Source organism: Pinus tabuliformis, chromosome Q, assembly GCF_031772625.1.
Source record: "Pinus tabuliformis cultivar Carrire ecotype Pingquan chromosome Q, CPIR1, whole genome shotgun sequence".
Classification (NCBI taxonomy): domain Eukaryota; kingdom Viridiplantae; phylum Streptophyta; class Pinopsida; order Pinales; family Pinaceae; genus Pinus; species Pinus tabuliformis.
Genome location: NC_142296.1, coordinates 1,335,935,207 through 1,335,960,447, shown reverse-complemented (window position 1 = coordinate 1,335,960,447; position 25,241 = coordinate 1,335,935,207). Strand labels below are relative to the sequence as shown.

At 33.7% G+C, this 25,241-nt stretch overlaps 1 protein-coding gene and 1 pseudogene across 1 annotated transcript; one reads left to right on the top strand and one right to left on the bottom strand.

Annotated features, from left to right (window-relative positions):
• The first annotated feature begins 7,586 nt into the window (after window positions 1–7,586).
• Window positions 7,587–8,018, top strand: LOC149224779 (uncharacterized). The gene has a single exon (XM_089388280.1). The coding sequence runs from the start codon at window positions 7,587–7,589 to the stop codon at window positions 8,016–8,018; it is 432 nt and encodes a 143-aa protein (XP_089244406.1).
• Window positions 8,019–9,781: 1,763 nt separating this feature from the next.
• On the bottom strand, window positions 9,782–9,900 carry LOC149224778 (5S ribosomal RNA; annotated as a pseudogene).
• Window positions 9,901–25,241: the final 15,341 nt, after the last annotated feature.

The window sequence follows — 25,241 nt, the reverse complement described above, 5'->3', positions numbered from 1 at the left end:
TGAAGTCTTTCCAAGGCCAGAACAAGTAGTATCAACTATCAATACAAACTTTGCTGGTTCACCTTTCGCTATGACGGGGACCTTTACTTTCCGATATTTCTTAGACATTTTTGCTGGACTGATGATTTTAGATTCGCTCTGCAAAATGAAATAGAAGGATGTAATAGTGGAAATTTTTTTTAAAAGCTAATACACAGCGCATAAGACTAACAACAATTAATCTTAATAGATGCTACGGATCTATGATATATTAAGCCACCACGAATGAAATTCTTGAAGGATTAAACCATAACTGCTTCTTAATGATTTCCTTGTAACTTTCAACGTAAAAATTTAATGCCGTGATGGTATGTCACATCGCAACTTTATAACGGTCCTTTTTAGAATGGGTATCATGACTTCCCGATTGGTGATTAGCGATAATCGCATATTGCGGATCGAGGGTTACAAGTGCCATACTTAAATGGTTCCTCTGCATGGTTGCGATTGTGATTAGTGGTGAGCTGGCATTGGGAGGCGGCATGCTTTAAAATTGATAAATCGTTTAAATTTTCTTTATAATTGACTTATAACTTTAAACCGCACATGCTAGTAATACTTCATGTTTTACCTTTATCGAAAACACAATATACGATAATGAAATCGCATCGGAAGATTTCAAAGGAGCTTTTGGGATGTGTCTTATGATTTTAGTGATGCGTGATTACGATCGGCTTATTGCATTGGAGGCTTTCCATGGAACACTTGGGACGTTTTCTTAATGAGTAGCGATATGTGATTTTCGATAGAGTTATCGCATTGAAAGATCTCAATGGAACACTTTAAGTCCACCATTGAGATAAAGGATGTGCGTGATGTGACAATTTGCTTTTATAATTATTTCCTTTGATAAATATTTTTACAATAAGTTTTTATTATGACTCAAATCGGATCGGATTTTCTTAAAAGGATTTCCATGGGTTCAAAAGTTTTGCAATTTGCGATTGCGATCTAACCTACCCTAAAAGAAATTTTTTGTATGATCTATTATAAAAATTTATTTTCCAATGTTTTATTGATTTTATTTATATTCTAAAGGGGGACCCATTTCTTATTAAAGTTTTATATGAAAAATTCTGAAATGGGAAGGGTTGTTGTATAGCACAACAGAACTCTATCCATGATATAAAAGGATCGTGTTAGTCCTCTAAAGCTCTATATTCGAAGGAAAGCAACGTGCTTACAAAATGCAGTAAGCTTTTCACCGCTAACACGGCTCTATGCTAAGCCCACGAATGTTTTAGCCCATGAATATTATTCTATAGAGGAAAAGATATCTTCTTCTTCTTCTTCTTCTTCTTCTTCTTCTTTTGACAGATTACTGTTGATCTGTTTTCTCTAGCTCTTTATAAACTTGCTCTGATACCAATTTGTTGGAAAGGTAGAGGAGACAAAGCATGAATTCACACAAAACACGAGTTGCTGCTCTTCTATTGATCACACAAAACGTGATGCTTACAATGAACCCGGTGATGGGTATTTAAACTTCTTCGACTAAAGACTCGCTTAAAATTTCTTGACATGCAATCACATGCAACCACACACTAAAAATCATCTATCATTTAACTCGACTTGACTCAACATTCAAACACTCAACCTTCAATCACTCAATTAACTGACTCTCTATGTTTATTCAACTCCACATGCGAGAGTAATTTCAATTTCTAACATTTATTGTAGAATTTAGGGGGAAGCTGCAAGCTGCAGAGGCATAATACATCACAGTTGCAAGAATATGAGACTTTAACGACTATCTGGAAGGGGTGCCTGAGGATGCCTTTTCCCTCCGAGTATAGCGGTAGCAAATATATATTTTAACACGTTTTTTTATGTAATCTAATTTTCACTTTAGCTACAGGTGGGGAAGCTTGGTATTTAATCAATATTTATAGGCAACTTTGTATTCTCTAAGAGGATTTTGTATTCATTTTCATTTCGTTTCTTCAATTATATATATATTTTTCAAAGGGAATCTAATCTAATCTATTCCTTGTTCATTTAAAATAAATTTGTACATACTCTTGATATTAAGACATTTAGTATGGGAGGGTTTATTAAGTTCCAGATGTTACCTCTTTCTCTTTAAAGAAAATGGATAAAATGCATGTTATGAGTTTACTGAGTTATTTAGAAAATGGATGGTATAATTTCTTGGGTAAGTATTGATTTATAAAATTTAGTGTTTAAGTAATTAAAAAAAAAATGTTATGTTTTAATTCAATTTCGTTTGCAAGCAAATTTTGTAAATTAATAATATTTTTAATTCTAGTTAAATACATTTTGAAAACCATATACATGTTAGAATGTTATATATAAAGAGGGCAGGTTTTGCTTTTGGCAAAAGAATACTGCGCACATATAATGAAATGGGAAAACGTTGAAACCCAATACAAGTTTCACTTTCATATCACACCTAATTTTTGTTGTTGTGCTATATTGGTATTTTTAAGATTGAGATAAATATTTTTTAAGGTGAATTTGTGATTTTTTTATATGATTATAAATATTTATATTATTTCAAGTATTTTATACGATGGGATATAAGTTTTATTTTAAATGTGTATTAAATATTTTATTTATTTATTTCTTAATTATGTGTAAATGTGATGATGAATTTAAGTTATGAGGTGGTTTCATTTGTCAACTATAAATGTACTATCGAAATGACTATTATAATGAGAATGAAAAGAATGGTTTAAATAATTTTTTGGGAAATTTGTGTATTTTTCTTGTGTTTCATTTTTTTAACATAGTATTAAAATTATTTTTTTCTTTAAGATATCATAATTCCATGCTAGTGATTCAAGGAAGACTATTAAAAAACCAACAATGAAATGATTGTAAAGTGTTTATGCTAAATAATATTGAGGACATGTATAATATGATAACCATACATGATGAGCATGCTTCACAAAAAGAATGAGCATTGAAATACTATAAAAAAATGCAAGGAATATTTGGAAGTAATCCTTCCATGTGTGCTACATGTGTATTACATGTTGTTAATTGTGGTTAGTTTCTAGGTTAGCTATTTTTAGTAAATTAGATCCACTTTTATTGGATTTAGTCGATGATCTATTCCTATATATGTAACCATTATTTAATCAATAAAATATAATATAATTTGTGTTTGGTGTGTAACTATGTTTGTTCTCTCAATTTCCAAGTTGGTACCAAAGCTGGTTCAACTCTGACTTTCTCAAGATAGCGGCTATGATCATGTCAATTATGCAAGTTTAAAATCCTTATACATAGGTTACCGTGTGAGAGTGTTTAGTTTTTGTACGAGTGAGAGTGTTGAGTTTCCACATAAAGTGCCCCAAAAATACTATTAGCAATGCGAAAACTCTCAACTACAACAATCAAAGCTAATGGATACAAGAAATCTAATGGGATTTATCAATTCATTTCATTCTAGTTCAATATGTGAGAGCAATCCAAGTTGCGAGGCTTGGTTTGATTTGCGTAAACAGTAGAAGTCACAACCGAATATGTGTTTTTCATGTTTGACATGTGCATGCCAATGCCGAGGAAAGGTAAGAGAATGAACTTGTGTTCTTGAAAGAAGCCTATGGAAGTGAGATAATCACTATTATGTTTGATGGTCAAAGTATTAAAATTGTGCCATTGCTGCTATGAAATTTCCACGTGAAAGACAATGAAGACACATTGACTAAGAAAAGTGTCAGGGAAGCAGTCTCAATAGCAACAGAGGGAAAACATTGTGAGTAGAGTTTGGAGTGCAATGGATTCGTCTTCTCATTATTATTTTTTTTCAATTTTTATTGTTCTAAATATTATGGAACATAATGGCTATAGATGATACAATGGAAAAAAAGCATATGTTTTTTCATCATGAGCTCATAAGCTTTGTTGGGTTCTTTGTTTCTTTTCTAACTTTCAGTTAAATTGGTGTGTAAAATTTATATAATGAAGAATCCAGTATTGAACAAAGTAGCATAGTTTAAGTTAGTTGTTCTTGATGTTCTTCGGTGTCAAGATAACATATCACTGATTTGGTTATGTTTATACTTTGTTATATGTTGGTGGTCTAATTGTTCTTCGGTGCTTCAAGATCAAGAATTACACGTTATCTTTATGTGTATGTAAGTTTGTGCATGTGAAAAATGGTCAGGTTGTATGATTGAATTCTAAATACACTTAGTATCTACACTGTTTACCTATATAACTAGAAGTATGTGTTTCAATGCATACTGTCGGGATGGAAGTATGTTCATAGAGTGATTTAGTATTGAGATTATTTCTTGGGGTATTCAAGAAGCATCGGTACTACAAGTGCACCAACAATGGTCAGAAGCAATTGTATCTTAAATGGATCAAGTGGTAGCTCGAAGTCGTGGTGGTCAAAGAGCATTGTCTATGAGGTTCCATAGTGGGTGTAAGTTTTAACGAAGACCAACCAAACAAAGATCAATATTGATATTGTAATTAATAATTTTTATATTTAACATGTAAGCATTAAGGGAGGGAATTGGAAGTAATGCTTCCATGTGTGTTACAGGTTGTTAATTGTTGTGAGTTTCTATGCTAGCTATTTTTAGTAAATCAAATCCACTTTTACTGAATGTAGTCAGTGATACATTTCTATATATGTAACCACTATTTGATTGATAAAATATAATGTGATTTGTGTTTGGTGTGTACTATATTTTCTCTCTCATTTTCTAGTGGAATAACCTCTTCATAATTATCTTAATTTGACACTAACAATTGTTGTCAATGATTTGCCCAACAACATGAATATGCATTAAACTATAGAAATGATGTGAATATCCTTGATCTTTAATAGAAATATGATTCTATTGAATAAGGTATATTATTTTCTCAAAGAAGAATACCTGGTTCCATTTAATGTCTCTATAAAAAGTTATGATCTTAAATTTTGTTTTTTCTTTTCTTTTATGAAATGGGATTTTGTGTAAGGAAGCATGAATTATTAGCATGAGCCATTAGGAGTCAAATTTAAGAAGTGATTTGCATGATTAATACTGATTATATGAGAAATTTTAATACGAATATAAAGAAAAAAATAACATGCTATTAATCACCATGTTTTTTATGGAATTATCTTTCCAAGGAATCCTAGAGCCATGGTTCTTTTAAGTGAAAGAAGTTCGTTTTTGAAATATGTTAAGTTTCTATTTAATCTTTTAGCAATGTAAAATGGAAAAAATGAAAAAATGTGCCTTAATAATGGGGTAAGGAATCCACGATCTAAAGAGAATTATGTTCCTTAGAAAAACATTTCTCAAGAAGAAGTCACAAAATTTGGTTGGCAATATTTTGTCGACGAATTATATCTAGGTAAATGTGTTACTTTTATTCACAAATATGTACACATTGATTTGGAATACTTTTAGCCAATTACAATTAAGGAAAAACTTTATAGCTCTCTTAATTTATTTTTAAGAAGTTTTCTATATTTTATTACTAAAATCCATATTCAGCTTTCGATCTTTGTAATAGTGGCCAATAAATTTCATTGGGGATCCACCTTGTTAACCAATATTTTATTATGTTTATTCATAAACAGGGTTTCTATATATATATATATATATATATATATATATATATATATATATTTTGAAGCATTCAAAAACCTCAATCTATTAACACTAGATTAGAACATAACTATAGTTCCCTTGATTGGATCTACAAAATACCATAGGTAGAAAACCATCATGCCCAAAACCATGCGCGAAAACCATGGGTAGGTCTATCCACCATCCTTGTGTCTGCACAACTATTATTTGGCTTGCATAAAAAAAGCTCCCAAGGGTACTACCCCGAACCCCGTGTAGGGGGGCTACTTCCTCCATTCAAACCCCCCGGAAAGGGGGCCTGCTGCCCCCATGTGACCCCCCCGCTATGCCTGGCACAATGTAACGTTTCCCGTGGGTAGTCCTGGAAAGAATATAACACACCCAAAAAATTTTAAATTGTGGAAAAATGAGCTTATATATATATATATATATATATATATATATATATATATATATATATATATAGATATATATATATATATGAGAAATGATACAGTTCTGGAGAGTGCTGGAAGCAGTAGCAGAGGGTTTCGATTGCACGACTGAGGGTTGACAGCAAATGGCCGCCAAAGCTGTAGTTTTCCTTTTTGCCACGGGAGTCGACAACTGAAAGGTCATTGTGCAGCTGACGTAGAATAACCGATTCAGCAAAGAAGGTCCTCAGCGGCGGGGGACTTGCTTCCCTCGTTTGGTAAATGAGAGATCAATTGTAGATCTGGAACATGGTGCGACAGATCGAGATATTGGAGCACACAGGAGAATTTCCGCAGTTTTGTTGACCACATTCCTCTCCCAATCTACCGCAAAACAGACAGATCTAGCTACCTAGGGATGTAGCAATGACAAATTCAAGGAAACGCGCCTGAAAACAATGAGGAGGGATTTTTATCTCATTGTATTGGCATCTCGAAAAGCATACAGACATATGCTGGCTCAGATCCAAGGACAAGAAGCTCACAGCAACCTAAATCCAGAGGTAAGGGAGCGTAAACTTAAACTTGTTGCATATCAGACCTCGTATCGGTACTGTTATGACGCAGATCTTGATTTCTACCTGTTTGAGCTACTTTCAATGAGTCCAGATTGGGCAACATTTATCTTGATCCATGGTACTATGCACAGATCGAGCCTTGGGCTCTTCGATCTAGACCCCCGCATGGTAGATCGACCCCATGTCTGGTCAGATCTGGAAGTCCATCCACTGATTAGAGGTGAGCAAAAGACGCAGAACAAAACCTCAGCGTTAGATCTGCCGAATACAAGATCTGGATCCCCGTTAAGAGGTTTCCAAATTTTTGTAAAACTTCCAGAAGGAAAATCGAAACTAATCTGGGTAAAAGAAACTGATACTGTTAAGCAAATGCAGGAAATTATAATGCAACAGTTGGGATACCCCATCAGATCACAAAATCTGATACATGGGGGCAGAGCACTTCAAGATACAAAACACCTCTGGGAGTACCAAATTGCACCCCTGTCAACAATCATCCTTAATATGAGAATAAGAGGGGCACAACAGTCAATGGTAGGAATCCTTATAGGGCTGAAGGAAGTGGTACTGGTTTAATTGGGAAAAAACCAGGTAGAATTTCCTTCAAAAACATCCTACAAGGGAAAAACACAGAAGGAGCAACACCAAATCAATCAGGTATGGATGCCAGGCCATACATTGTGGAACAACTGAATCATACCCCAGAATACAACATAGATACACCAGAAATAGATGAGCACTGCGCTACATATGAAAGACAAGCAATAATATGCAGATTTAACTGCTATTGGCCCAAATCGGTTGATCTATTCCATTGGATCTTCACGAACTGGACCATGCAATGCGAAATACATCTCTGTTCCAAAGGATTTTTCATAGTGAAATTCTTATCAGCAATAGACAGAGACATAGTAATACAGGAAGGACCTTGGTTCTGGGGATCCACAGGACTCTTCATCACACCTTGGTTCCCAGAATTTGATGCAAACACAATGGTCGTTTCCAAGATGCCAGTTTGGGTGCGGCTACACAATCTCCCAATACATTTCTGGAATGATCAAGTACTAGCTAGAATCGGAAATACTATTGGGCGCTACATCAAAATGGACACCCAGCGTGTGGAGGAACGAATTTATACTTTTGCACGAATATGTGTGGAAGTAGACCTCAGCAAAGGCCTGCCAGACCAGATTCAGCTGAAGCATGGACAGAGGAGTTGGACACAGGTTCTAGACAATGAAAACACTACTTTCAGATGTCGAATATGCCGACAAATAGGGCACCTTCAAAGCACGTGTCCAACAGCCAAAAAGGACAATCGTAGAAAGAAGAAAGCGGAAAAACAAGCAAAGGGATGGCAATTTCGCCCACCTACCTCAGACGAGGAGGAGGAAGAAGAGTTGGATTTTTCTAACCTCAACTAGCCCAATCAGATGAACAAAGAACCAACAGTAGAAGACATAAATCCACAGGAACATATAGACACAACACTGGCAAGTTTAACAGATACTACGGATATGGGCAGAAATAAACGTCAACACATATCAGACTCATCAGACTCTGATAAAGACAATCCACAACCTGTGGCTGAAACAACACTAGCACTTATAACCCCAACAGAGTCACAGGGGGTTTGGAGAAAAGTTGAGAAGAAAAAAGGGCGAAAAGTCTGACTTTTCCCCACCTGTACATAACATTATCTATGTCATATTTTTTCTTGAAATCCGTACACCCTGCGTGGTGATGAAGGATCTTTGCATCTTTTCTGAGCACCATTTTTGAAATCTGTTTATAGCATATGCCAGAAGGCATCTACAACATGTAATTTTTCAATCATAATGAAAGATTACGGTTTTTCCATATATATATATATATATATATGTATGTATGTATGTATGTATGTATGTATGTATGTATGTATGTATGTATGTATAAAACGGGGAAGATGTCAAATTAAAATACGAGGCTTTATAGGTGTAATGGGATATAATAAAGTGTATTTTGTAAAAACATGGGATATCTATTAATATTAGGGGTTATTTTATTAGAAATATGCATTGGGAGGAGAGTTTAACAAAAGGATATTGGGAGGTTAGTTATGAGCCTCTAAATTAGATACAAATTGAGGCCCATCTAAGATATGCTTCTACGCTTAACAATTCATTTTTCAACTTTACTATGTTCTTAGAAAAGTTTAGTGATGATTATATTATCTTGTGTGCCTAATGTGTTTTTTATGTAAAATACTGAGAATATTTGGTACAAATCACAAGGAATACAATCAATAGAAAAATATGGGACATGTCCCCTGGTGAAGGATGATCAATACTTGACTGGCTTAGAGCAATTACTACCCCTCCCTGTAGTTGTGCGTTCAAATGGAACCATATCCTATTTTCTATGATTTTTGGTGTTGAGAAGTGTAGTAAGAAAGTCTCAATTTGACTTTGCCTTGGTCAAATTAAGAAAATTTGAATTTTCACATCAACAGACAACTTGGAGGAAATTAACTTGTGTGACATGGCTCTTGTCACTCAATTAGCTCATTAAATTCAAGTTAACGAGATTAGAGTTCAGTTAAGCATGTGTGATTGCTAATTTGTAGAAATCAAGGTTAGTTATTTCCAGTTGTATTAAGTTAAACTAGTTCTAACCATTAATTAAACTAGTGGAAGGTCATTTGTGCAGTGGGACAATAGTCTAACTTTGTGATCATCAAGTTAACTGATCACATGCCAACCATCAGGCTATGAAAAGTTCAATAGGCCAACCATGAGGCTTGAGGCTTTTATCCTTGGCCATCTCCTTGATAGTTTGCAAAAGCTCTTCCTCTGAGATTGGATCGTCCATCATTGAAATGTCCTCTTCATTGACCATCATTGTAAACATATTAGCAAAGCTCATTTTCTCTGCCATATGGTCACCCTGTCTTTCCTTTAATTGGTTTCTGAGAAACCGAGATGCCTTCCTTTTAATCTCCATGGCAGAGGTATGAAAATTTCCTTCATCATATTTTATGGCCCAAATTGAATTTATTTGATTTATTTTGGTTACTACCCAGTGAAAGAACTTCATATTCCAGTCACCGCCCTTAATCCATGTAAGTCGAATTTTTTGTCTCCATTCCTGTTCTTGTAATTGAAGATTTTTTTCCTTCTTCATCATTAGGTTCAAGATTTCATGTAGGAGGGTGCAACACTAGGACTTCTTGGGAGGTCACCCATCCCAGTACTACTCTAGCGCAAGCACACTTAACTGTAGAGTTATGATGAGATCTAGTGCATTAAAGCTAGTATGATCACACCAATTATTTGATTTATATAAATTTTATTTAAATGATTAATTGGTTTGTGTACAATTAATTCAATCTTTATGGAAAAAAAAATTAAAAATTATTTGTTAAAAATAAAACTTATCTTGAATTTTATTTATTTGATATAAAATTTAAATATCATCAAAGAGTTTAATCAAAAGGCGAATGCTCAAATAGTCATCATTCTGGTGTGTACCTCGTAATATGAGAGGTAGCAATTGCTAAATGAAAATTTAAGGAAATGGATTTTCATAATGACGAGGAAGAAGTTTTATTTATAATTTAGATAAATTTATTTTAACATTAAATGTATTAAGCAAAGAGAATCATTGTAATCCACAGAAAACCTATTTGTGAAAAAAATGTTTCATAAACACTTAGATTTGAGTTGCATAACCATGACGAGGACAAACTCAGGGAATTCTATCTAAGTAAATATCACCTTTGAAAACTTCTGTAGTATGATTTCTTTGGTTCAGTTCATCCTGTGATATATGATATATTCATGTGTTGACTACCCTATCTAGAGGGACAAAAGACATGTAGCTCAGTTCAATTTATTTTATTTTATTTTTTTTGCAGTCGAAAAAAATAGCATATTTCATTAATAAAAGTGATTACAATATCTTGTTTATGATTTTATTCCTCCTCAAATGAACATTTTGTCATAGATCTATCGTTGTACCTCTATTTAAAGCTTAATACAAAATTCTACTTACATATCATATCCCCAAATTCTACCTATGATTCAGATCATGATCATTTTGATCAAGAAAAGAACCACCTCTTGGATGTTTTTGAAAAGAATGGATATAGTAGACACCAGGGAATCAAAGCTTTCAAAAGAGCGGAGAATCCTAAAAATAAACAACCATTGGATGATTGTGTAGGCAAAGTTCACCTTCCCTACATTCTAGGCACCACAGATAAGATTTCACACATTTTAAAAAAGAATAATATAAAAACCACTTTCAAACCCTTGAATACAATCAGCAGATACCTGAAATTGGTAAAAGATCCTATCGATCCTAAACACCACAAAGGGGTTTATCTGGTTCCGTGTTCATGTGGAAAAGCATACATTGGTGAAGCTAGTCATTCTATATTGACCAAGATTCAAGAACATGTTGGTGACATCAAGCATAACCGTTCCAAAACCTCATCTTTGGCTGAGCACTCTAGTAAAACCAGTCATCACATTTGCATATAAAACTCCTGTGTGGTGGCCAAGATCGACCATTATCACCATAGAAAATTTAGAGAAGCTATAGAAATAGGAAAACACCCCACTAATCTCAACCACAATGATGGTTGGAAAATAAGTGATAATTGGATTCCTACACTAACTGGGGTTTCTACCATCTCCTAGGTACTCCCATCTCCATCATCTCTTAGTCCTCCTTAAGGTTCACCCATCCTGAATTTCTTTTTATTAATATTTGAATAAATAACATTAATCAAGAACCCCACCTTGCACTCTTACAATCCCTAAAAGAACTTTGTTAAGATTAAATTCAAATAAATTTATTTAAAACGCAACTACCATAAAGAATCTAGGAAAATCCCTAGCAATATATCTCAAAGTTATTAATTAATAAATATTCAATTAATAAAATTTAAAATTTAAAAGACCTAATTAGTTTCATCATTATATTACATGATTCTAATTATTTAGCAGTGTTCAAAACATTAATAGTAATACATAATAAATTTAACATTAACAATCCTAAAGCCAACCAAACTAATTAATACAAAAAAAACTTTTATATCATACTAAGATAGTAACATTAGGTATTAATTAATGTTATAAAAAATAACGAATACCAAAATATTGCAATGGTACATTAAGACCTAATTAGGCATACATTATTTAATTATTTTGCAATATTTAAAACATTAATAGTAATACATAGTAAAATTAACATTAATAGTCCTAAAGTCAACAAAATCAATTAATACAAAAACTTTTATATCATACTAGAACAAATAACATTGGGTATTAATTAATATCAAATAATAATAATAATAATAATAATAATAAAACATTTATTCAATAACATTATTAATATTGCAATGTTACATTAAAAAAAAAAAAATTAATTATTTAAACTTAATTTATTTCTCAACATTATCAAACCTGTCGGCTCCTCACATTACCATCCCATCGCAGAAGCCTCAAATCTATAAATCTATTAGTATAACCCCTTTGATTGTTTTTGTAGTATCTATGTCATAATCTCAATAAAAATCATTACAACTTATTCAAAATGCATATTATGAAAATGTTATGCTACATGATCTCTATAGTTCCTTCATTTACTACTGAACCCTGTTGATATGCACCAAAGTGAATCATACTCATTTATGGGGATCTTAATGCAATTTCACAATAATGAATGCAACTTCAATGCCGTGTGAGAAGTTGTTTATATAACACTTATTAGGGTTTTGTTGGAATGAATACAACCATAATGCTGTGTGAGAAGTTGTTTATACAATAATTATTAGGGTTTTGGTAGAAACTAGTTTAGAGGTTAAGAAAATATAAAAATATACTTATAAAGTGTTTTACAAATATTGTATTCAATTTTTTTAGTTTGGTTAATTGTGTATCTAAAGAGAATTTCAAATAAAGAATGCTAATTCTATTGAAAAAATAAATAGTGTTGATAGTAAATAGAAAAATGTTATATTTGTTAAAAATGTGGAAAAAAATAATTTTGTAATTATTTTTTTATATTTTCAATTATATTAATTTTATGTATATGTCTCAATTCTAATAATTGTTGAACATAGTCAACTTTTACCATTACAATTAAATAATACTAATCACTTCAAATATAAGACTCAATTTATTTTGACATTGTCAATTATCATTAAAATTTTAACCCTATCATATTATCATTCAATGACATATACCTACCATAGGTCAATAATAAAACAATAATCTAGAACCTAAAAAATATTGTACCATTTTTTAAATAATGTTAACAAATTAATTTACAATAAGCCATGTCGATTTCACATCCAACCAAATGTAATAATGTTTGATATACACGATTTTTTTTTAATTGGAGACATTGACTCAAACATATTCAATTGAAAACATTATGTATTCTAAGGCCACTCCAATGTTGCATACCTACCCTAGTAAATAACAAAAAAATATGTCTTTTTTAATTTTTTAATAATTTTGACAAATTTGTTATAACAAAAGTAATTTTTACTTTATTATCTAAAAATTATATTTATTTCACATCCAACCAAATAGAGTAGTGTTTGATATACATAAGTATACATCGAAACCTCGCTTTGAGGGGTATTACAAACTCTATATAAAACTTTTTTTATTAATAAAAATTCTTTGCACAAGTTAAACGAAAACAAAACACTATTTTGAACATATTCAATTGAAAATATTTTCTTGGTAATCTAAATATATTTGATACATGTAAATAGTTTTTTAATTAAAGACATTTGTTTAGACCATAAAAACATATTTATTTCGAAATATTTTCTTCGTAATCTATTTCTAGTAGTTGCTGGAAGAATTTTTCTAAATTAATATCCAAATTAGTCTATTACATTTAATTTTTAGCCGAATACTATTTCTGTTTTAACGTTATAAACAATTACACTATCTAAAAGGTATTTTATTTAACTAAAACCTCTATAGAAATATGTTATCGTCAAGACATAGCAATCAAGAAATTCTTCCTTTCACCGAAGCTAGCTGAAAACTATTTTTGGTTGAACGTTATTAACAATACCCAATCTAAATGGGATTTTATTTAGCTAAAAACTCTGTACAAATAATTTTTCATCTATAATCGTCAAAACATAACAATCAAAGAAATTCTTCCTTTCACCGAAACTCAATTTTCCCTCTCTTCATGTAGGTTGGTACAGCGACAATCGCGTGGCTTGGAAGTCAATATCATGTTGGTTTAGTTTTATATATCTAAATTTTGTACAAATCATGTATTTGGTTATAAGATTCATCTTAATTAATCTTAATAGAAGAAATTATAAGCGTACCCCTTTATGAGTATATTAGCTTTAGAAGAAATATCTAATGTAAATATTATTTTTAAAAGATATGTGTATTGTTTACTCCATTAGTAGCATTTGTATCAAGAGGTGCAAAGCAATATTGATAGCAATATTGATAGGAGAAGTGGTGAATATGGAAGAAAGTAAAACGAACATTTCAATAAAATTCTACTATGTGTTGTACTACTCAACAACTCTCCATTATAGTTAATAATAGAATTAATAAATAATGAGGAGTGTTTTAAAATTTAAGTTATAATCCAAAAATTTCTAATAAAATAGGAAATTTTAGCTTTAAGATTCCAAAAAACTTAATTAAAAAGAGAGATTTCCTTAATTGGAACTAAAAAATCTGAGTTTGAATAATAAACTTTAGGTTTAACTTTAAAACCTCTACACAAAAGTATTAAAATGCCAATTAAAACCTTCCCCAAATAAATTTTACTGTTTTAAGGCTTAAATATAATAAAAGTCGGCATATGTATGTAAATAGTAATAAAGATGCCAACCCCATATAGGGAAACTAGTCCCATATCCCCAGACAGAGCCACCATTCCAAACAGAAAAGGAGTTGCATTAAGTTTTGTACTAGATGGTTTCCCCGATGTTGAGACAGAGATTTTCGAGCCTCATCTCCATTTCATTTCTTAAAATAATATAATTTTAAGAAATTGATATTAACATTTTGAATATTTTATCCTTTCATTTGCTTCCCATCTCTTCTATATAAGATTAATTTTAATTTTAATTTGAAGTCAAAAACTACATAAGAAGAAACTGGATGAAAAAAAGAAGAAGAAATGTTTGGGAAATAATGTAGATTATCTTTTACTTATTTCCTTACTTTGATTTTAATGAAAGGTAACGATTAAAAAAAAAAGTAACACAAAATAAAAAAGGTTTTAGTTTTTTATTTTTATTTTTTTAGGTAGTGTGAAATAGTTAATATATGTTTTTTATTTTCTTAAATTAGAAGTAGAATTGGAATTAGAATTGTACTAATCTATAGATATTTTTGATGTTAATGATAATTAACTTCTTTTTATACCTTTATTGCATCTGTAAATCGGACACGATATTATTTTGAATCAATGGTACAACCATATTCGGTCTATGTATTGGAGCTCTAAACAAATGAGAGGTCTTGTGATATCACACACCAGATATCTAAACAAATCAGAGATCGAAGGTAATACTATATCGACTCTCAGAGGTTTGAAGGGTTGGGACATAACCAAAGCACCGATATGCAATTGCTCTGATAAGATTTCATTATATAAGATGTGCGTTATATTTTTTTGTGAACTTTGATTGAAAGGTTTTCAAAGTATCAGTTAAATACTCCAACAATGTTTTATTACTCAAAGGGCCCATTTAACGTTGGTTCAATATAAAAGGGTTAAAGTCAGACGACAATATAAGTCTTGGACTCTGGGGCTATTTGTTTCATTTATTTTAATTAATGAACAATAAAAATAAGCTTTAAAAATAAGATTAAGTCAACTTGAAAAAAAGAAAAAGACAACATAAGAAAAAATGAAATAACAAATGATCCAAAAACCAATTGCAAATACATAGGGGTCCCCATTATTATTATGGAAATTTTATAGTGAAAATGGGGGTGTTGTATCTTTCACCACAATAGTTTGGAAAGCTTGTTCAGAGTAGGTTTTGAGTCCTTTTTCTGTTTGGAAAATTGACTTCCAACTTTTGTGGTAAGTTACTCATTGGACAACTGAAAAGAGATTTTCCAGTAAGTGAGAATAGATTTGGTTTTTTTACTATCAAGCATTTTGAAAGTATTTAATTTGAATTAGAGTTGTAAAACCATGCTCACATGAATCACTGAAATGCAAATTTGTAAAGTTTGTTTTTTTGTTTTTTTTGTTTTTTGTTTTTTTGTTTTTTTTTTTGTTTTTTTTTTTGTTTTTTGTTTTTTGTTTTTTGTTTTGTTTTGTTTTGTTTTTTGTTTTTTGTTTTTTGTTTTTTTGTTTTTTTTGTTTTTTTTGTTTTTTGTTTTTTATTTTGTTTTTTTTGTTTTGTTTTTTTTTTTTAATTTTGTTTTGTTTTTGTTTTTGTTTGTTTGTTTGTTTGTTTGTTTTTTTTTTTTTCCCCTGAATACAAGTGCACATTATATTTCTTTTAGGGAGGGAAATTTTTTTGGAATTTTAATTGAGTTTCATAGCAACTATTCTAAAATTGAATCAAAAGTATGCTTACTAAAATAAAATTAGAAGGGGTTAGATGCAGTGATTATACTGTAGGTGGTTGTAAAGGCTTTGATGCTAGCATGGATTCCTCTCGCTACCTATGTTTCATGTAAGGATTGACTTGCATGCGGGAGTAGTGGCTGAAGGAAAATGGTGGAGAGATGCGAAGATCAACTAGCGTTTGGATTTTGGAGATGGAGGTGAATTTTAAGCCTTGTCGGTCTATGTTGCTAATGTCCATTGTCACCTTTGGAAATGTCATCCCTTGCAATTTATGTATTTTCAAACCCCATGCCATTTGAAGGGGAATTTTCCTCTGAGACCCTCACATAATTCAGGGAATTGGAACATAAGATGGGTTGAAGGCATCCCATGGAGGGCCCTTTTATTGGAAAAAATCAACAATAACAAAGGATATTAATTCAATGGATTTTGATTTGGGTGCATAGAAAATGGAAACTGATTTTCTAGGTGCTCCATTTACAAGACCTACTTCAACCCACAAGTTACATGTGAGGAAAACCTATTGTTCATTGCAAATAAGAACTTTTGCATCCAACTTTTAATTTTCTTCGTTTGTACCAGTAGGATGGTGGTTCCTTTCTTCTGGGTAGCATCGTGCAATTGACATGTTCAATTTTTTGAGCATTTGTTTGTTATGCAATGCGACAACTAGATTGGTTGGATATAGGTGGATTTCATTGTTGAATTCCTGCTAATCATCGTTTCACAAAAATGAATTTGTCCTTGACATGAGAAGGTTCCAATGTTTGATTGTTGGTGTTGCATTTCTAAGATTCGTGAGCAATTGGTGGAATGAAATTTGAAGAGGTTTAGTCCCCTATTGATGAAAGATGGTTGATAGTGTGACAACCGTGTAGAAGCTGCACCAAAGGGAATTAGTGTGCGATGTGCCGACATAGATGGGGATGCCCTTGATAGGAGGTATTTGTCCAAGATCACCAACAAGTATGATAGACCAATTGTTGAAAGGCACATTCTGATATGAAGTAAATACCTCCCTTAAATGATTGTCTATGTGTGAAAGAAGTTCAGGCCTAATAAATCTCATTTCATCAATTAAAATTTATTTGACATGATGAAGTTTTTCTTGGAGATGCAGAAATGGTTGGCCCTCAAGAGGACGCATTGACATTAAAGGAATCTGAAGGGAAGAATGGATTTTAAGTGCTTCTATGTTAAACACTACAACACCAGTTGGAGCGAGTAGGAGCAATGGACTTGAATTCATAGCAGATTCATCAAGAAATGTAATTTCTAGGAAATTAATTAAATGAATCTTCCCTGTGCTAGTAGTACCTTGGATGAGAATTCTAAGTGGAGTAATGGAGGAATTGGTCCTAAAGTGGGCGAGTACAATGGTGAAAGAAACTTTCTAGGTGGGCGATATTGAGGTGAGTGAGCGGGGAACTAGAGAGGGGTTAGAATGGGTTTGGGTGGATGAGCGACTGAAGTCTATGAAACGTATGGCTGTCTCTTGAAAAGGGAGAGGGCTAGTAGTATGGGCCCAATTATGGTTAGAGTCAAAGTCGTGATGTCAAAGCATGTCAAGGTCATCAATATCCATGTTGTTTCTAGGGTGTAGCTAAGAAATGAATTGACATTCATCAATTTCTACAGATTCAGGGGGGTGCGACATATCATTAGGGGAGGTGTCACTAGAGCAAGGGGAAAGGGGGGTTTCAGGGGCTTGATGAACATGCCATGGAACATACGCATATATATTTTGTTCCTAATGTGAAATGATTACTTCATCAGTGGAGCCAATGCCTGATGGGAGTGTGCGGAAAGGGAAGTATAGAAGTAGTTCACTCTAGTAGAAAGATGCATAGGATGCATTAGAAGGAGAAGGGATCAACGAATAGAAAGGGAGGACATGAAAAATCTTGCAAGGATTTATTTGTTTCCATTGGTTGTGTTTTTGGCGAGCAAAGAAGGACTAGGAATGTGCAGCCTTAAGAAGACTTAGTGTTTCAAGTGGAGGAGGTCTATTCATGTATGCTACAATGAAGGGTCGTGTCGGGAAAGGAGAACCTAGACCATGAGAAACACGTTGAAAAAATGTTTGAGTAGCATTGAGGGAAACAAATGAGTGGATACAAAGTGAAAGGGGTAGTTTTTGTAGCATGTGGCATGTTTCCTGTGTGCTGATGTCCCTATTGGTAACTGTTTCTGTTAAAAATTTTCTGACAACATTAAGAACATGTGTTTGAGGATGGATAGTCTGGGAGACATGTGACAACATTTTCCAATAAATTTCTGATTTTCTCTCTAGATTTGCTACATATTTCATGATGTAGTGGAGAACAACATGCCGAGACAAAATGATTGGCAATCAATATTTGTTCTCCATATGGATAACATGTCAGAGTTGTGTACATTTAACCTATCATCATTATGAGCGGGGACATATTTCTTTCATCTACTATCATCAATCATCAAAGAGGAGGTGGGATTCAAATCCCATGGAACTCCATAGTGGAAAACAAGAGTATGACCTTTTTTGTGAAGACATGAAGAGGGGTGGCATTTTTTATTTTGTTGAACACAATTAAAAAGATCCTCGTAGTCCTGAAGGCCAGAGGATGCAAATATCAATGGCGATGGGAGGATGCATAGGTCATGATCTATAGAGATGTGTAGATAAGGTCCACATAGTTCAACTGGCCAAAGATTCCAAGCAGAAATGTGTTCATTGAAATAGCACTTCACTCTATCGACCGTGCCTTGGTCATCCCAATCAAGGTTGTCCATATCAAGTGCATTTTTGAGCCAAAGGAAACCATGTATGTGTGCAGAGCTCCTATGTTGTCACTCATACCTACAAAGATGAGGAATGAAATTTGTGAGACGAGTGTACATCCAGGCAAAAAACCAAAAAGGAGAAGGATGGTCAGGTAAAAACTGCACCAGAAGTCCTTTGCATGGAAACCTTTTTGCAAGACCTCTTTGAGGAAGATTATGAATTGACAATGAATGTATCGCGCTGTAAGATGTGGATTATTGATTATATTATTGAATTTCCATCGAGACAAATCTGATGAATCCCAAGGTGGTTAGGCATGACCATGTGGATGTCATGTCATTTGGTGTTAGTTGCACTAAGGGTGAAGAATAAAGTAGGGCTACCTATTTGTATGATCATATTAGTGAGTTCAACTTTCTATTTGTTACAGAACGAGCATGTCCCTCTAAGGCCTGACCTAAAGCGCATAATCTAGTTAGGAAGCATGGAATCATGCATTTCATGGAGGCTTGCACAAAGGTACGCAACGGTCATTGGAAATCCCTCTTCAAGGTTTCTTTTCATGAAAACAACAAAAAATGCTTGACTATAATGACACAACATAGTACAAGTAACACTAGAATCTTCGATGTTGGGAAAAATGGTTATCATAACTGTTATGAAACCAACCCACAAAAAGATAGAAAAGATAGATCAATGAATTAGAAATTAGCCTCTTTGAGGGGGAAACCTCCTTTACATTACACAAATGAACAATTGTTGGATGATACAAATGACAAAACCTATTTTCTATATATAGGAGTCTAAGGGGTCACAATATCATCAAAGCCGACATAACAATAATAATATAAGGGCACAAAAATAACAATAATGGGCTTCTATGGGGCACAATAATAAAAATATGGGGACAATAGGGGTACAACAATAACAATAAGGTCTAAAATGAAAATAATGATGGGAGAATCACTAGTATTATAGGGACCTAACATGCCCCTCTCCTTCAAAAAAGTGTTTTCCTAAAAGCTTGAGTATTTTGGATGCTTTTGTATAAAATTTTTATCCTCCCATGTGGAATCTTTAACGGGTAAGTTCTTCCACTTGATGAGATACCCTGAAATTGATCGATTTTGTAACTGTCAAGTTCTTGTTTCTGTGATTGCTTCAGGTTCCAATATGATTTTTCCTTCCTCGTCAAGTTCTGGCAATATTGTTTTAACTGGGAGCTTGTCACCTATAACCTTCTTCAAGCATGAAACATGGAAAACTGGGTGAAATCAGGAAGCTGTAGGAAGCTCCAATTTGTATGCCGTAGTACCTATCTTTTGCAACACCTTGTACGAACCATAATACTTTGGTGATAGTTTATTATCCTTCCTATCTTTCTTGAGGGACATTTGTTTATATGGTTGTAGTCATAGGAATACCCAATCACCTACATGAAAACGTCTTTCGCCGCGATGTTGATCTGCCTGTTGTTTCATTCTATTTTGCGCCAAAGTGAGGTTATCCTTTAAGAGTTGGAGAACTTCTTGTTGATGCTCGATGTGATCCTCCACTGCTTGAACCTTAGAATTTTCTCTTAAATATGATGTGATGGACGGTGGAGACATGGGGTCATTTTTGCTGCAGTTTGGAAGGAAGTGTTATACCACCATTCATCTAGAGGCAACCATTTGACCCATTGTGTCTGTTTATCAGATACAAAGAAACGAAGATATCCTTCTGAACATTTGTTTACTATCTTAGTATTCCCATCAGATTGAGGATGATAAGATGAGCTATGAGCTAGCTGAGTACCAAGACAAGAAAAAGAAAATTGTCTGAAAATTTCCTGTGAAAATGGGATGTTTGTCACTTACAATAATCTGTGGGTTCCCATGTAGCTTTTGAATGGTTTCTATAAGCAGTAGAAACTGTACTCGCTTTAAATGGATGAGATAATGCACAAAAGTGTGCCTACTTGGTAAGTTTGTCAACTACCATCATGATAACACTCTTTCCTTCGAACTTGGGTAAACCTGTGATAAAATCCACTGAAACCTCCTCCCGCCATTGGCTTAGAATGCATAAAGGTCTTAATAGACTCGGGGTCTTAATTGTTTCAACATTTTTTTTGTTGGCAAACCAAACATTCTGCCACAAACTTTTTAATATTCAATTTAAGGCCATGCCAAGAAAAATCCTTCTTAACCTTCTGGTAATTTTTTAGAAATCTTGAGTGCCCTCCTAAGGGAGAGGTGTGCAATTCCATAAGAATATTTTGTTTGAGTTGGGAATTATTACATAGGTATAAGCAATCTTTGTACCATAATGAATCATTTTTCCAACTAAATGTATTAGATGTACTGGGATCATGTTGTAACTTTTGAATGAGTGCCCACACTTCTTCATCATTTTTCCATTCATCCCTTGCTTTGTTTATCCAATCTGGTTGGATAATAGAAATGGTGCAAAGAAATGCTTCCACATCCTCATCCTTTCTTGAGAGTGCATCTGCCACAACATTTTGCTTCATTTTTTTGTAGCTGATTTCAAAGTCTTAACCCAACATCTTTGTGACCCATTTTTGTTTCTCTTTTGAAGATAATCTTTGTTCTAAAAAGTATTTAAGACTATCACGATCCGTTTTTACCTTGAAGTGTCTTCCCATTAGGTAGGGTCATCACTTGTTAAGTGCATGTAGTATTGCCAACATTTCCTTCTCATAAATAGCTTTGTGTAAATACTTTCCTTTGATTGGACGACTTTCGAAAGCAATGGTTATTTCTTCTCGCATTAAAACAACACTAATTCCATTTCCCAAGGCATCACATTCCACAATAAATGTTTTTGTCAAGTCCAGAGTAGCTAAGATCGGTGCTTGGCACATCACCTCTTTAAGATGTTTAAAGGCCTTCGTTGTTTTTGGAGTCCATGAAAATGCATCTTTCTTCAATAATGTTGTTAGCGGTGCTGCTATTCTCCCATAATTCTTAACAAACTTGCGATAATACCCTGTCAACCCGAGAAATCCTCGCAGATGCTTTATGGATGTGGGGATTTTCCATTCCTTAATTGTTTTAATTTTTCTAACATCTACATTAACACCTTCATGAGATACAGTATGACCCAGATATTCCACCTCTTGTACTCCAAAAATAAATTTTGGAGCTTTTTGCATATAATTGTTTCTCCTCCAATAATTTGAGCACCCTGTCAACTTGTTGAACATGACCCTTGCAAGACTTGATGTAGATTAGTATATCATCAAAAAATACTAACACAAAGTTTCTAAGGAAGGGTTTGAAAATGGAATTCATAGAACCTTGAAATGTAGAAGGTGCATTGGTAAGGCCAAAAGGGATGACCAAGAATTCATAATGACTCTCATGAGTTCTAAATGTTGTTTTCAAAATGTCTTCAGTCTTCATTTTGATTTGATGATATCCCGAATGAAGATCCAACTTGGTGAAGTAAATTGATCCATGCAATTCATCCAATAATTCATCAACGTTTGGAATGTGAAATTTATCTTTAATATTGAGCTTGTTGAGCTCCCTATAATCCAGACACGTGCGCCATGATCCATCTTTCTTGTGAACCAATACTACTAGAGCAGAGAAAGAACTTTGACTATGTTGAATTATACCAGCCACTAGCATTTCTGCAACCATACGTTTCATTTCACTCTTTTGGGCATAGGGATATATGTAAGGCTTGATGTTTGGAGGAACACTTCCTAGAATCAAATGAATAGCATGATCATGATCACGAATAGGTGGGAGGCCTTTAGGAGTCTCAAATACCTTGGAATGATTGTCCAAGACTTATCATGCTTAGCCTTGTACTTGGCCTGGCTCTTTTCCAGCTGTTCTTGTACTGCCTGATGGATCTCCTGGATTTGTTCAATGAACCTAGTTTCCTTGTCCACATCACTGTGTCTATCAACCATGGTATATTTACCAAAGACAAAATCGAAAGGTGACCTTGGTATGAAACCAAAACAGGTCTCAAAAGGAGATCTCTGTGTAGAAGAGTGTTTGGCTCTATTGTAAGCATGCTGCACATAACACAAGTGTTCATCCCAAAGCTTAGGGTGTTTGCTACAATATCCTCTCGGTAACTAAATCAACGTCCTGTTAACTACTTATGTCTGGACATCTGTTTGTGGATGAAAAGTTGTGCTTTTCTTTAACTTGGTGTCCATTAGTTCCCACAGACTTGACCAAAACTTCCCCACAAATCAGGTGTCTCGATCAAATACAATAGAAGTGGGTAATCCGAAATGAACCCATACATGTTCAAAGAATAATTTTGCAGTTTTTTTAGTTGTAATCTGTTTACTACAGGGTATCAAAATACACATTTTGTTGAACCTATCCACAACAACATACAGATAATCATGACCTTTCCTATATTTTGGTAGTCCTCCAACAAAATCCATGGAAATGATTTCCCAAGGGTGAGAAGGAACTGGTAATGGAGTGTATAAGCCTAGTTTTCTGTTACTGGGCTTTCTTTTAGCACACATAGCACATCCCTTTACATATCTAGAAACTGTCTCATTCATTTTCGGCCAATAGCAGAACATTTGCAGCTGTGCGACTGTTTTACTTACCCCAAAGTGACCTGATATCAGAGAAGTATGTGCTTCCCTAGTTATCTTTATTCTCTCAGTTTGTGGAATGCAGAGTTTCCCACAATGATATAAGAGTCGGTCCTTCACATGATAGTCCAATTCTTCTACTCTTTTGCCTTGACTCAAAGTTGCATATACATCTTTAAAGTCCATATCCTGAGCATACTGTTCTATGTAGCTTTCAGGCAGCACATAATTATGCTTAAGTATGGTAGATGCATTTATAATGGGTCTGGATAACATATCTACAACCTTGTTATGTATGCCCTTTTTATATCTGATGACTAAATGAAACTGTTGTAGAAAACCCATCCATATGTAATGTATTGATTTTTGCAACTTAGTTTGGGAGTGTAGATATTGAAGTGGTTGATGATAAGTGTGTATTACTATTTCTTTGCCCATTAAGTAATGTTTCCACTTTTTCACACTCTGAACTAATGCATGCAATTCTTTATCATAGGTAGGATAGTTAACTACTGCAGGATTAAAAGTCTCAGAATGATAACATATGGGTTTACCATGTTGTGTCAACACTGCTCCCATGGCATAGTCACTCGCATCAGTTTGGATCTCAAATGGTCTTTGTAGATCTGGCAGTGCTAGTGCAGGTGCTGTACTAATCTTTTCTTTCAAGGTGTCGAAGGCTTTCTGTTGTTTGCCTCCCCACTATAACACCTTGTTCAATCCTGTCAAAGCATGTAAGGGAGCTGCAATTGAGGAAAAATTTGAAATGAACTTCCTCCAATATTGTGCTGCTCCTAAGAAGCTTCTCACTTCTGTAGCAGACTGGGGTTTAGGCCAGTTTACAGTGACTGCCACTTTAGAGGGATCTATTTTCAATTTACCTCCCCCTACTATGTGACCCAAATAATTTAGAGGATTTTTGCCAAATTCACATTTGGAGAGTTTAACATAAAGTTTTTCTCTTCTCAAAACCTCTAATGTCTGCTTAACATGCTTTAAATGTTCCCACGTTTTACTAAAAATCAGAATGTCATCCAAATACACAATAACAAAATCATCAAGAAAAGGTCTGAGTACATCATTCATTAATCTCATGAAAGTAGTAGGAGCATTAGTTAGGCCAAAAGGCATAACCATCCATTCATACAATCCCTGCTTTGTTTTGAAAGCAGTCTTCCATGCATCTTTCTCTGCAACTCTGACCTGATGGTATCCACTGTGCAAATCCAGCTTGGTGAAATAAACAACTTCCTTTAATTGATCTAAAAGATCATCTATGCGAGGAAGGGGATAATGATTTTTGATTGTTATCTTATTTAGTGTTCTTTAGTCAATGCACATTCTCCATTAGCCATCTTTCTTTCTCACCAAGACGATGGGTGACCCACATGGTGATGTGCTAGGCCTGATGAACCCTTTCTTGAGCAACTCCTGCACCTGCTTCTTAATTTCATCATTCTCTAACGTAGACAACCTGTACATCCCAATGTTAGGCAAAGGAACATCTTGCTGCAAAATAATATCATGTACTATTCCCTTTTTGGGTGGTGTACCTTGTGGTTCTTGAAATAAGACATCATACTCTAAAACAATCTTTTCTATATATCAGCTTGCTGATTAGCATTACAGCCCCCAAATACATTGGTTTTATCATATTTCTTTTCCTTTACAACCATTAGTAAGAACTGTTTGCATGAATTTATCATTATTTTCATCTGT